This window comes from Sciurus vulgaris, assembly GCF_902686455.1.
Source record: "Sciurus vulgaris genome assembly, chromosome: 9".
Taxonomy (NCBI): domain Eukaryota; kingdom Metazoa; phylum Chordata; class Mammalia; order Rodentia; family Sciuridae; genus Sciurus; species Sciurus vulgaris.
In genome coordinates, this window is record NC_136469.1 from 8,678,239 (window position 1) to 8,693,051 (window position 14,813).

The 14,813-nt window shown below is 39.1% G+C and overlaps 2 protein-coding genes across 7 annotated transcripts in view; one reads left to right on the plus strand and one right to left on the minus strand.

Annotated features, from left to right (window-relative positions):
• MFSD8 (major facilitator superfamily domain containing 8) overlaps positions 1–9,348 on the minus strand; it is a 31,187-nt gene extending 21,839 nt beyond the window's left edge. For 3 of the 4 annotated variants that reach the window (XM_079153690.1, XM_079153689.1, XM_079153687.1), the window contains exons 1-3: positions 9,178–9,348; positions 5,446–5,537; positions 1,690–1,733 (exon numbers count right to left, since the gene is read on the minus strand). In XM_079153690.1, the coding sequence (XP_079009816.1) occupies positions 1,690–1,733; positions 5,446–5,537; positions 9,178–9,242 (201 nt within the window). In that variant the 5' untranslated portion in view covers positions 9,243–9,348. Of the gene's footprint in view, positions 1–1,689; positions 1,734–5,445; positions 5,538–8,794; positions 9,144–9,177 lie in introns of those variants that run through there. The other variant, XM_079153688.1, reaches the window with a different exon arrangement.
• Positions 9,349–9,515: 167 nt separating this feature from the next.
• The window catches only part of ABHD18 (abhydrolase domain containing 18), a 36,936-nt gene continuing 31,638 nt past the window's right edge, over positions 9,516–14,813 (plus strand). The window contains exons 1-2 of one of the 3 annotated variants that reach the window (XM_079153692.1): positions 9,516–9,689; positions 14,507–14,614. In XM_079153692.1, coding sequence (XP_079009818.1) covers positions 14,523–14,614 — 92 coding nt within the window. In that variant the 5' untranslated portion in view covers positions 9,516–9,689; positions 14,507–14,522. Of the gene's footprint in view, positions 9,690–14,506; positions 14,615–14,813 lie in introns of those variants that run through there. The other 2 variants (XM_079153691.1, XM_079153695.1) reach the window with 2 other exon arrangements.

Consider the following 14,813-nt stretch of genomic DNA (forward strand, 5'->3'; position numbering starts at 1 on the left):
TGGGCGCTGGTGATGTAGCTCAGTGGTAAAGCACCTCTGGTGCCAAAAAAAAAAAAAAAAAAAAAAAAAAAAAAAGTACTACTGATAGAGATAATGGAAATATAGTCATTCCTAAATACCCTAAGGGGTTGGTTCCAGGACCCCTGGGGATACCAAAATCAGTGGATACTCAAGTTCCTTATATAAAATGGTATTTGCAAGTGGTTCACACCTGTAATCTTAACTACTTAAGAGGCGAAGGCAAGAGGATTGCAAATTTGAGGGTAGTATGGGCAACTTAGCAAGACCTTGTCTCAAAAAAAATTTCTAAAGGAAGCTGGGGATGTAGCTCAGGGCCTGAGGCCCTGGGTTCAATCCTCTACCACACACACAAATAGTATTTTCATATATGTTATGCATATCCTTTTATATACTCTAAATCGCCTCTTGATTACTCATAATACCTTATACAATATAAATGGTGTTAATAACTATTATATCGCATATTTAGAAAATAATGGCCAAAAAATGTCTGTACATGTTTAGTATAGACTAAATTTTTTTTCAAATATTTTCAATCTTCAGTTGGTTCAATCCACAGATACAGAACCCATGGATACAAAGGGCCAAATGCGCACAGAAAAACCTTCTAACCCAAAACTGAGGTCAGGCAGCCAGAGAAAGCTTTCCAGAGGAGGAAATACCACAGCAAAGGCCTGAAAGATAAATAAGATAGTAGGGAGTAGTGAGGAAGGGAAGGACGGAATAAAGGAATAAGTGAGGGAGGAAAAGCATTCCAGAAAGAAAGGAAAAAATGTGTAATATGTTTAATAAATTGTTGACTATATATCTAATAAGGGATCAAGCCTAAAAGGCACACACACACACACACACACACACACACACACACACACACACCAACCTCTGGGGAAAACCAACAAGTAAGGAACAAGTTGATGAAGAAGAATACACAAAAGAATTTAAGAGTAAATAATCAGAGTTAAAAGGAAAGCCAGAACAGAGGAATGTCATGGAAGTTAAAAGGCAGTTTCAGGAAGTAGGAAGAGGACAACAAAGTCAACCACTATCCATAAATAGGACTGAAAAGTATACTCAGTGAGTATAGACTTGACTTTTTTCCTTGGTATTATTCTCATTAGTTTAACAAATATTTACACAGCATTTACACTTTATTAGGCATCACATGTAATCTAGAAATAACTAAAGTATCTGGAGAATGTGCAGAGACTACATGTTGTAAATATTACATCATTTTACATAAGGGACTTGAACATCCACAGAGTTTGTATCCTGGGGTAGAAAGTTCTAGAAATCAATCCCCCAAGAATACTAAGGGAACATTGGATATTATCTCTTCTATTCATAATGCTGTCCAACAATCCAGATTAATTCCATGGGAAAAGCATGAAATTATCCTTCAGAAGTATCATCTGTATATTCTGTGGATTCACACTATGTCCAGGCTAATCCTGTTTTCTGGCATAGCACTCATGTTACTTCAAATGTGTTACAGTTTGCACAAAGCATATACTGACATTTTATTTATAAGGCTCTTTTGAGGAACTATTTTCTGAAGTTATTCTAGTAGAGACTAAACTACAGAACACCAAAGAGACACTCTAGAAAATGTTCAACTACTTAAAATTTACTACAGATACTTAAGACGAGAATAGGTAGAAATGTACAAACCTTTTGGAGATAGGGCCATATTGACATTATCACAATAGAAAACCCTGTAAAGAGGCAAACTTGGTTATTTACAATTATAATAGTTTAATCACTATCTAATTTTTGGAACTACAAGTTGGATTTTAAAGTATCATTCTGAACCTATAAATTTATGTACACATATGCGTAATTTTGCAAGAAGTGACATTTTTAATTATTAAAAGGAAAATAAGTACTGAAGACTGAAAAAGAACATAGAATTACGTACATGCCCATAATTAATACAATAAAGGCAGAGGACCAGTTTCTCCTCTACTCTAAATGGACAGTATTAAAGCTTTAAGTTTCTAGAGCAAACATAATGAAGGACAGGCCACTTTGTTAGGCAGGAAGTAGCAGGTTTTTAGCCTGTGTTGTTTGGGACAGAGAATTCAGTCTAAAGGAAGACTAGGAAGAAGGAAAATGGTCACATACAGGGAGCACTGGATATAAAGAACCAAGATTATTCAAGGTGTACACACCTTAAAAAAATCCATTATCTCCAGGCATGGCGGCCCATGCCCATGCAGCTCGGGAGGCTCAGGCAGGAGGATCTGGAGTTTAAAGCCAGCCTCAGCAAAAGGGAGGCACTGATCAACTCAGTGAGACCCTGTCTTTAAATAAAATACAAAATAGGGCTGGGGATGTGGCTCAGTGGTTGAGCGCCCCCTGAGTTAAATCCCCAGTATCAAAAAGAATTAATTAAAAAAATAATAAAGTATACAATTTGGGCAGGTGAGTGGTGCAAACCTGTAAACCCAGAGACTCAGGAAGCTGAGGCAGGAGGATGGCAAGTTTAAGGACATTAGCAAGAACCTCAACAACTCAGCGAAATTCTGTATCAAAAAAATAAAAGTCTGGGGATGTGGCTCAGTAATGAAGCACCCCTGGGTTCAATTCCAAGTACTAAAGATAAATAAATAAATAAAAATGTATTACTATCCAATGCTGAATCATACATAGGACTGGCAGGTGAGAAAAAAACAGGAAGATGACTGGGGTAAATAGAGAAGATACAAAAAACAGTCTAGTATAATGACCTTCATCAAATCTATCTTCTAAAAGAAAGCACTTGTAAAATCAGTGCCTATAGATTAAAGGATCTAAACTTGGAAAAAATTAATTTTCTAAAAACTATCACAATATTGATAATTCCTGTATTTTCTCATCCTTTTTTTTCCCCCTACTACTGGGAATTAAACCCAGAGGTGCTCTACCACTGAGCTATATTCCCAGCCCTTTATTTTTATTTTGAGACAGGGTCTTGCCAAGTTGCCTAGACTGGCCTCGAACTTGTGGTCCTCCTGCCTCAGCCTCTCAAGTAACTGAGATTACAGGTGTGTGTTACTAGCCCCTTTATTTTTAATATGATTACAAATATTAATATTTTGAAAGATTTTCTCATAAAATTTTAAGTAACTATGCATTTATAAATAATGCTAATACAGTAAAATACATTTAAGCCACACCAATTAAGATTCTCATACTTTACTGTTTGTATGTTATGGCAATATGAAAAGTAAATAAGACTCACAGATAACAACAACAAAATAGATAAAAACAGATAAACTGAACTTCATCAAAATGTAATGATGGTGCATTCCTGTCATCCCAGCTACTCAGAAGGTTGGGAGGTTGGGGTGGGAGGACTATATGAGCCCACGAGTTCAGGACCAGCCTGGGCAATATATCAAGACCCTACCCAACCTCCAAAAAGAGTTTGAAATGGGGGAAAATACATGCAAATCACATATCAGGTAGAGGCTTAGTACTGGAACATATAAAGAACTCCTATATCATTCCAGTGGCTGGGGAGGTGGAGACAGGACGATGGAGAGTTCAAAGCCAGCCTCAGCAAAAGCCAAGTGCTAAGCAACTCAGTGAGACCCTGTCTCTAAATAAAATATAAAATAGGGCTGGGGATGTGGTTCAGTGGTCAAGTGCCCCTGAGTTCAATCCCTGGTACCCCCCCCCAAAAAAAAAAAATGGAAGGGAACTCCTATAACTCACAACTAAGAGAACAACCAACCTAATTAATTAATTAATTAAAGCAAATCAGAACCATAATGAACTATCACCTGAAACCTACTAGGATCACTTCATCAAAGAAACAAAAAATAAGTATTGGGGAGGAAGTGGAGAAATTGGAATCCTTCTTATTGGTGAGAATGTACTAGATGGAGCTGCTGAATGGGAGCAATACAAAATGAGAAACGGTATGGTGGTTCCTCAAAAATTTTAAAAATAAATTACCATATTCAGCAATCCCACTTCTGAGCGTACAACCAAAAGAAGTGAAAGCAAGCTCTTGAAGAGAGAGCGCCATTCCCATGCACATGGCAGCACTATACACAACAGCCAAGAGACAGAAGTAATACAAATAAACGTGCATAGATAACAATGCGGTGTGTATGAAAGGGATCAGAAGGCATCAGCTGGGTGCAGTGACATGCCTATAATCCCAGTGGCTGAGGAGGCTGAGGCAGGAGGATTACAAGTTCAAAGCCAACCTCAACAATTTAGTGAGGTCCTAATCAAGTTAGTGAGACCTTGTCTCTGAATAAAATGTATAAAAAGGCTGGGGAATGTGGCTCAGTGATTAAGTGCCATGGGTTCAATCCCTGGTAGGAAAAAAAAAAAAAAAAAAAAAAAAGAACATGTCACCCCCAAAACATGCAGCTTTCGCATATTGATTATCTATAGCTAAGGCAACTGGGAAACAGCAAAAGCAGGAAAGCTTGACTTCCCACCAGCTTTCTGCTCAAAAGTAGGGCATATTTCTCTCCTGGTATGAGAAAGCAAATATTTTTATCACAGATGGGGAATCTACAATGAGATAAGTCTACACAAAGAAAACTTACTAAAATAATTCTTATCCTTCATTAGTTTCCCCATATATTTTTTGTCACTCTCCTACAATTTAGTGTCTATAAAGGTCGAACCCCTTGCCTTTATCTATTTACTTCTCTATAATTTACTGGTCTTTGCTAAAATGGTAAGCAACAAAGTCTGACTGTTTCTGTGGGATTTTCTTCTTTTTTATAGTCTTCCATATCATATAAAAATATTAACATCAAATAAATGTGAATGCTTTTTTCCCTGTCAATATGTCTTTTGTCAGCTTAATTCACAGACCGCAGACATAGAACCAAATAGGACACAGGAAAAGGTTTCCCTTTCCTACAACATATACAATGGACTACTATTTAGCCTTTAAAAGGAAGGATATTCTTACATATGCTACAAGATGGATTAGTGTTCAGGATGTTATGTTAAATGAAATAAGCTAGTTGCAAAAAGATAATTACTATGTCAGGTACAGTAGAGCGTGCCTGTAATTCCAGCCACTTGGGAGGCTTAGGCAGGAGGATGGCAAGTTCAAGACCAGTTTGAGCAACTTAGTGAGACCTTGTCTTAAAATTAAAGAAAAAAATGCTGTATGATTATATAAGGAATCCAGAGTAATTACATTCAAAGAAACAGAAAATGATGGTTGTTATGGTTGGGACAGGGGGAAAGAGGGAGTTGTTTAACAAGAATAAAGTTTCAGTTTTGCAAGATAAGTATATTTTAGAGCCTGGTTGCATGACAATATGAATATGCTATGCTTAATTCAGAAAGGGTAAGATGGTAATTTTTATGTTATTTTTCGCACACTAACAGATAATTTTAAAATATTAAATGAGGTAAAAGTAATATTTTGAATTTTTTAAGTTTTGCATAATGTCTAATACTTACCTATACTGCTGAGAAACATAGTAAGATACAGAATCCTAATAGATCTCCATCGGCTCTTATAATGTTCTTCAGTTTCTATAATGTCCCATTCTCTAAATGTAAAGGAGAAAAAAGCAATATAGGTTGAGAATCCTTAATTTGAAAATCCAAAATCCAAAATGCTCCAAAATCTGAGACTTTCTGAGCACCAACATGACACCACAGTGGAAAATTCTACACGTAAACCCCACATGATGGGTCATAGTCAAAACATAAACACACTAAAAATACTATATAAAATTACCTTTAAATATTCCAAAATCTGGAAAAATCCAAAACTCGAAGCATTTCAGATAAATTTATATGGGTTGAGTATCCCTGTCTCATTATGAGCAGATCTTTATGTGTTAATAATTTTATTTTCTCTTCCCTAAAGTCATTCAAATGATATGACCAATATAATTTACAAATACTGGCTTCTGCTGTACTAATCATATGAATGAGCATTTCTTTTTAATTTCCATGGATTACATGTAGAAAGGGTCAATATAATTTATCCTTTATCGTATACAGATACTTGGAAGACACAAGATAGCTTTAAAAAGCAGAACATTTGCACACCAACTATTTTGATATTGTTGGTATATATAAACCTATTATTTTTAAAAATATTTTTAGTTGTAGATGGACACAATGTCTTTATTTATTTATGTGGTGTTGAGAATCGAACCCAGTGCCTCACACGTGCTAGGCAAGCCCTCTACTACCGAGCCACAACCCCAGCCCACAAATTAATCAAGACCTAGTACATGACAAAATCTAGCACAAGGCAACTTAATAGCAGTACTGTGTTTGCCAAAAACAACTCCAAAACAGAATCCATATTCAAAGAGGACAGGAGTGTATGCTCACTGATGGAGCCGTGTAATGGTTTAACAGCTACAGAAATAAGAAGAAATTAACTAATTATGCAAAGATATGATCTATCAGAACAGAAACCACAGTAATAATCTTTTTACAGACTATAGTAGCAAAGAATATTTGGAAGCACCTGTTGCATTTGAGGAACTTCTAAGAGAGAAATAGCAGACTATATTCTGTAGACCAAATCTAGTCCACCACCTGTTTCTGTATGATTTGTGAAATAAAAAGTTTTTTTACACGTGGATATTTGTTATTAATTTGATGACAGAAAACAGTATTCTTGAACTCTAATTAAGGAAATGTTATTCTCTTAAAATGCTATTCCTCTCATTAATAGACCAATGTTACAAAGTATTTTATTCATTTATTATATTTTAATTTTTTACCAAACATTGTTGTGGAATTTGTTTTCTTGTTATTTAGTGTCTACCTTCTATTCTTGGCTTTGCCTTTAGGTCCGAACAAGCCTAAAATATTTACCACCTGGACTTTCCCAGAAAAAGTTTACTTTTTCTCTTAAATGAAGTTCTATAAAGGAATCACTGGAAACTCAAGAAAAGGATTGGGACCTAACATCCATGTCAGCAAATTATAACCAACCTTGTTAGACAAGGACTGGCAAATAACCAGACTCATGTTTGTGCCAGGTAGTCAAAGTGAAGAAGGCCTGGCAGGTTCTATGTATTAAGGAATCAAATTATGTTTTTAAAGATAGTATACTTATTGAATTATTCTTGAAATATTCTCTTTATTTTTAAAATGCTAAATCTAAGCTGGCCATAGTGGCGCATGCCTGTAATCCGAAGGGCCTGGGAGGCTGAGGCAGGAGGATATCAAGTTTGAGGCCAGCCTGGGTAAACTATTGAGACTCTATTTCAAAATAAATATAAGAAAGGGGCTAGGCTGGGGATATAGCTCAGTGATAGAGCACTCCATGTTCAATCGTCAGTACCACAAATAAATAAATAAATTGCTAACTCTAGAACCTCAAACTGAGAAATTGTTAATGGAGGAAACTTCTGAATTAGACCGATCCTAATGAGCAGCAATTACTTGGATGAAATCAAAGCTAAGGAAAAAAAATCTCTTTTTAAGTAGACTTATTTGGACCGGGTTAAAGGATGTGCAGTATACCATAAGAACACATTTAATATGGTTAAATGTTGAGTTATAACTGGAAAATAGACAAAAACCAAGAAGAAACAAAAGTGATTCTGAGTGACCCAAGTGCCACAAAGTCTATGCACTCAAACATGCACCTGACTAACAGGCAAGATCTTTAGCCCTGAATCAGAGCTTCTATATTGTAAGTACATAACTATTAGACAGATACCTGGTTTTCAAAGGCAGAGCAAACTAGAAGCTCTAAAATAGAACTAAGAGAAAAGGGGCTGCTGAGAGCAACAAAAACAGGGGTTGTCCAGCAATTACACAAATGGGATGAGGGATATTCCATGAGTAATAGAGCAGGCAGGAAAACTAGAAAGCTGACATAAATAATTTAAAAGTATAGCAGTGTGGGATAAATTAGTAAGAAGCCAATAAAACCAAATGCTTTGACAGTTCTGCAGGACATCATTATGTTAAAACATCTTTCAACATTGATATTCATTTTAATGATGTCAAGATAAAATCAAGTAGGATAAAACTGCATTCCATATACTCTAGTAAATACAGGACTGGATGGTTTTAATAAAAGAGCTTAAAATATTTGGTGCTGAAGCAGGATAAGTGAACAAAAATCAAAAATAGAAACTTTAAAGTTTAACTGTGTATTTACTAATTTACTGGACAAAATAATTACTATTTGTTCTGAATAAAACAATACTGTTTTATTATTTATTATTTAAATAATACTACTTAATTCTGTTTTCCTAAAGAAAAAAATACACACTTAACTGTGCAATGCGACAAAATATAAACATTTCTGAATCAATGCCCATAAATTAGGATCAAGATAACAAGAATTATAAAGATCAAAATACTAACACGTTATTCCTTAAATATGTAAACATTGTTTTCTATTTGCACACTTGGCATAGGACAAAAGGTGAGCTCCTTTATTTTCTACAAAGTATCAGGTTATCGGGCCATCAAATAAGTCAATACTAAGACCAGTGTCTTCAAGTGTGGATTAAAACATCATTTTGTGAAATGTGAAAGTGAACAGTCTTAACCGGCCACGAGAGTGCTGTGATTTGGCAATTGCATCATTATTGCAGTTAAAAGTCAGAGAGGCCGCTTGGGTTTCTCTAACATCCTGTATCAAACTCGAACAAAAAGGGAGTCCAGCAGACAAGAAATGCCTGTCACAGGATTAGGGCAGGAGCCTCCTCAAGCCCGCGGTGTTCTAGATAAGTGACACGCACGAGGACATTATCGAGCAGTGGCTATCTCGCCAAGGAACAAACGCCGAGTCCTGCGACGAGCTGCTGTGACCTCTCACCCTTGATCCCAAGCGGCTGACTGCGTTTGGTCGGCCAGAGGTTCCCTTTTCCCAGACCCGCCGGGTTCGCCCGAGGTGCGTCCCGGCTTGCAGACCCCGGACTGCAACGCTCCACTCTTCGTAAATACTCATTTTTCCTGGAGCGCCTTCTCTCTGGGTTTCGTGCGAGGGTGTAAACCCGAAGCCACAGCCTCGCCGCACCGCGGCCCCACGCCCTCCCCTACAGCTGGGAGCGACCCCCCCCCCCACCCCGGCTCCGGCCGCGGGTGACCACGCCGGCTCCCCTGTCGGTGAGGGCGCGGCCCCGGGCGGTGACAGCGCGGAAAGGGACCGGCCTCCACAGAGCGGGAGGGCGAGGCCTCCTCCCGCCAGTATCAGCCCACCTGCTTCCGGATGTGTGGTCCCCTAAGAGCGGCTCCTGTTCAGACCCCACGCCCTGGCTCGCCATAGTTGCGAACCCCACAAGGTGGCGCGCGGCCAGCTCCGGTGACACCTGCCCGCTGGGGTTCCAGCCCGCCCGGAGATGGCCAAACAAGCCTGCCAGTGCGCGTGCGCGCCTGGCGCCGGAAGTGGGCGGGGCGCGCAGCCATCGGAGGTGGGGCGGCGCAGAGCGAGGGGGCGGGGCTCCGCGTCCTCGGCCTCCTCCCTGCATCCGCGCTGGCCCGCCTCCCCGCCTCGCGGGGGAGGGCCGCTGGGCTCGGGGGCGGGTCCAAGCGCCTCCCGCCCGGCTCGAGCTCCGCCCTCCCCGCGCTGCCTGCGGGCCCCGGCTCCTCTGTTCCTGGAGAGCCCTCGGTCGCTGCGGCTGTGGGGCCAGCGAAGGTCCAGTCCCAGGAGCCCCGGGGGCGGCGGCGCCGGGACGCTCGGCCAGCGCACCGCAGGCTTAGCCCGGCGGCCGGTAAGTAGCGTGCCGCGGCCGAGCCCCGGGCCTCCCGGGCGCGCAGGCTGCCTACGTGCGGGGCGGGCAGGGGCGCCAGGCGCGGCGCGGGCGGGAGGCGCGGGACGGGACCCGGCCGGGGCGGGTGCGCCGCCAGGGCTGGGAGGAGGGCGGCGGAGGTGCGGACCCCGCCGGCCCCGGCTCCCCAGCCCGGGAGGCGCCTCGCCGTGGGGCTGGCGAGGGCCCGGGCCGAAGGGGCGTCCCGCCCGTCCGCGCGGACCAGGGCGGGAGCCTGGCGAGGTGCCACTCAGGGCCCGCCCTGGCTCCCTGGGGGTTGGGGAAGGTGCAACACCTGCGGAGCCGCGAAGGGCTGCTTTATCCCGAGGAGGTGACATTTTTAGGGAATACGGGCGTTCTCACTCCGTCTAGATGCCATTTCCTTCCCGGTCGTCACGTATTAACATCTTATTCCCACGGCGAGGCCTGTAGGCCAGGTGGTTGCCGCGATCCGTATTTGTCCCATAAATTAGCAGTTTATTAGAGCTAGTGATTTCATTTGATCACAGCTAGCCTATGAGGTAGGCAAAGCAGAGAAATTTTCTATTTTATGGAGCACTGAGGCCCAGAGAAGTGGCTTTTCCCAGGGTGGCTCCGTGTGGACTGGAGCTCTGGTCCTTTTCACCTAATTGTTTTTTTAGTTGTGGATGACACACTTTACTTATTTATTTATTTTTGTGAGGTGCTGAGGATGGATTGTGCTAGGTAGGAGCTGTACCACTGAGATACACCCCCAGCCCCTCAAATGATGTTTATAAGGTTTGACCTTATGTGTGGTGTTGCCATCGACTCTGAGCTTGGTCCCATTTGGGAACTTCTTTGTGAAGTGGGGTACATTCCACTGGTGAACAGCTAAACTTGAAATGTTTTCTGTTCAGAATCATCTGAATCCAGACCTGATTATTGGTACTTGTTTGGTTCAGTCTTGCAAATTCATTTATAACAACTGTGATTAGTTTCCAAGAAGATACATAGGTAGGAAATTTAACATTTTCTAGCCATAATGTTTCTTCACTGTGTCATCATCATTGCCTTTTTTAATCCCTGGAGGCTAAAGCACAGAATAGGGCACATGTGTAGTGGACAAAGGAATTTTTAGCTATTATTGTGCTCAGCAGAAAGGTTGTTACAGGTATATAAACTGAAGGAATGCTTGTTGGATTACCTCATTTCATCCCTACATCCATACATCAACCTGTTAAAGTGGGAACTTTCTCAAATAGACAAATTGAAGGTAGGGAAATTAAGTAACTTGCCTAGGTCACACAGCTAATAAGCAATAGCTTAAAATGAAAAAAACAACAACAACACAGCACTCCAGACTGTAAAGCCTGTGCTTGTTACTATCAGGATTCCTGTGAAAAGAACAAGAAGTACCTTTCATATCAAATTGCCAAAACAGATATTTTATTTTTATGTAAATAAAATAGTTTACTATTGTACATTAGGCCAAGTATCACTTCCCACTTACAAATTAAAGTGGCTTGCTCAAGGTCATGCAGCTAGTGGATTGACCCAGGTGTTCTACTCTTTTCCATTGCTATGTCCAAGAGATGACTTCAGACTACAAAAACACATGCAATGAGTACATGCGGGACTGGTGAAATCTAAATAAGCTCTACGTATCTCTTAGGAACACACAGCATTCAAACAAAGTGAACTTTTTCTTTTCCTACTGGTACTGGAGATTGAACCCAGTGGTGCCACCAGGGAGCTACATCCCCAGCCATTAGAGAAGTTTTTTAATTTTAAGACAGGGTCTCACTAAAGCACATGCTGGCCTCAAACTTGTGATGCTACTGCCTCAACCACTTAAGTAGTTGGGATTATGGTTGTATCTGGAATTACAGGCATGTCCCACCAGACCTGGCTAAAGTAAACAGTTTTTTTTTTTTTTTTTTTTTTAACAGTATTTAAAAAAAAAAAAACAAACAGTATTTTTTTAAAAGCCCTTTGAAAAGAGATTAATTTCCTGACTGTTTCACATGAGGATATGAAACAATCCACTTACTAGATTTCCTTAGATTATCCTTCAGATTAGATACCCACCTTCCTCCTAAACAAACCTCCTATTTTCCTAATTGTCTCCAGTGTAAGATTAATAAGAATTAAACTTGTTGCACAAGGGTAGTAGATTTTAACATTGGATATCTGAGGTATCTAATCCCCTTCTTTGCTACTTAAACATGTATTGAGAAAAGGTAATTTAAAAGTGAAGTTACAAAATAAAAATTAGGTGTTCTCTGGGGGAGGGAATAAAATTATTGTGCATGGTGTTGTTTTTTAAAGTATTTATGCCTTTGAGGTACATATATACACACATAAATAACATGAGGATGAAAGTCCTACAGAGATTAGGGTTGTGTTTAGATACTTAGGTATCTAAGGTACAGAGTGACAGGAGATAAGAGTACTCAATGGCAGAGTAGACCAGGAGTGCCATCTTAGCAATAGCACTCATTTCTAGGAAAGGCATTTCATTCCTTGGCACGTACTAGAACTTCTATTTTTGTTTCACTTTGTTTTTCCCTTTCACAATGGCTATTTAAAAACATAGATGGCAGTTGTGTCATTTTGGCTTGATACATACTTCAAAAGCGGGTCCTGTTTCTGCAGAAACTCATTGGTGTTAGTCCAGATAGTGTCAGGGCTTTTAGTATCTGGCCTGGCTCCAGATGGTGCCTCCTTATGGTAAATTGGAGTTGTTTTTACCCTGAGCTTGGGTTATTATCTGCTCACAGTGACACTGGATACCTTGAGCACAGCCGGCCCTGCCTAAAAAGACCTACATGATTAGAGGGTCAGAAAAACCTGGCATTTTATATTTGGGGGTGCTGAAATGGGATTTAAGAAGATTTATATAATCTCAAACCCAAGAACCAAATTTATACTAAGCTATATGTGTCTTTGGTTTCATTCCTGTTCCTCGTTTGTCAGTTGTTTACTGGCAGATAAATATAGCAGGGAATATGCTGGCTCTAGATTTGGAGTTCTGACTCTTATGGCCTCGTCTACAAAGAATCAGCAATACAGGAATGCTTTCTAGTGTAAGGTTAAAAATTAAAAATGACTAAACAGTTTAAGCACATAATAAACTACATTATAAAATATTTGCAAAGTTTTTGCTTTTGGGTACTTTGTTAATTTCCTTGTAACTTTCTACTTGTGTATGTTTGTCTTGCTGTAGTTTTATCTATTACTACTATAAAAGAATAAGGGAAATATCTTATGAATAACGCATTGCTTTTCTTACTGTAATGAAAGTGTAGAACTTTTATTTTTATTTTTTAATAACATGGAATATGCTTATTACTTTCAATACCTTGAATGTTACAAAGAAAAACATTGACCCCAGTCTGTTTCATGCCATGGTAGAGAAAATAAATGGCATATAATATTGCAAAAGACAATGAAGTCCTATGTTATAACATACCACTGTTCTGTAGTTTAATAAATATACATAAAAATGAATTATTGCTATATATTTTAATAATTCCCAAAAGATCCAAGAAGTAAAATAATTGAAATCATCATTCATCACTCACAATAAACTTGCCTCATGCTATGACTATTTCTTCCCAGTATTTATATAACCACTTAGCCCCTTGAAATATGTAATACTCAGCTTTGTTAAGTAGGCAAAGAATAAACTGATGATTATACCATTTCCACCCCAAGAGGTGTACTTCTGTTCATTTCTGAAACTTCCCACCCTGAGTTAGTACAGATCCCATAAGTTAAGGGCACAGCCCTCCAGATACCACAGCTTCAGACAAATCATTCTTTGGGGGTTTCTAGGGCACTAGTCCTTATGACCATTTGGCTGCAAAGTGAAGAGATTCCTTAGACCTTTGTGAGTCAGTCTCTTGCTAGAATGATTCATAGAACATAAATATATATATATATATATATAACAATGAGGTTCACAAAGAAATTTGAAATAATAGGTGAGTACTTATTAAAGTTCATTGATGGAAATGCAAATTTCCATTTTCCCTTTATCTAAGTAGAAAAATCCTGAACCTAAATCAGGTTTTGAACACAAATCAAAACCACACCTTTCAATTAGAAAAGATGGGGGTGAGCATAAAAAGAAATCTTTAGAAGTAACTGAAAAAAGAGAGCTAAATGGTGGCAGGTAGTAGCACAGATTAGTATTCATCCTTCATTGTGGTATACAAGAGGAGCAGTATGTGTGGTGGTTAGATCTTGAGCTTTGTGCAGGAGTTGGATTATGGCTTTTTCTTACTTATTATGTGACCTTGGTTTCCTCCTCAATGTAACCTAGTCTTTGGGAGGTTTAAAAGAGAAAGTGTATATGTTGTAGTTTTTAAAATAGTACCTGACTGATAACATAGTACTATGAGTACCTGAGTCTACCCATGGCTATAGAACCAGAATTCACTGTAGCTCATGGGCAAATCTAGAATTAATTAATTTTCAAAATTGGTGTCTTTCATTTTGAATCTTTATGTATTATTTATTTTCTCCTACCATTGAGTCTAATAAATATCAGGTACGCTTCAGTCACTGTGTGAAGGATAGAGAGATCTTGCCCTAGCAAAATGCAGTTTAGTGAAGGTTGGGGTTCTTCATTTTCTCTACTTCTATTCCTCTATTCCCATTTTTTTTTCTAAATCTCGTTTATGATTTTCAAAGGAATAAATGCAGGGATTTAATCTCAATTTTTAATTTTACCTCTTCAAAGAAGTAGTTAGAAAATTGACCTGCTGTTTGCATTTTTTAAAAAAGTTTAAAGTCATTTTAAATTTTTCTCCTAGATGCTGTTTGCTACTGATGGGTGTGAGCAAGTTAGATGTTCTGTACCGGAGACTTCTCCTCACAAAACTTTTTATCAGAGGATGGGGAAGGCCAGAAGATCTTAAAAGGTAATTTTTTTTTTCCCTGAATACTTTACAGTCTTAATTGTTTACTTTTCCTTTTATACTTTTAGTCATTTAAGTTTTAATTTATAATAGACTTTTTTAAATAATTCAGATTTTAGAGAGCTCTCAGAAACAAACTAAATGTTCATATATATATGTGTGTATATATATATATATATATACATATATATATTATTTTCAT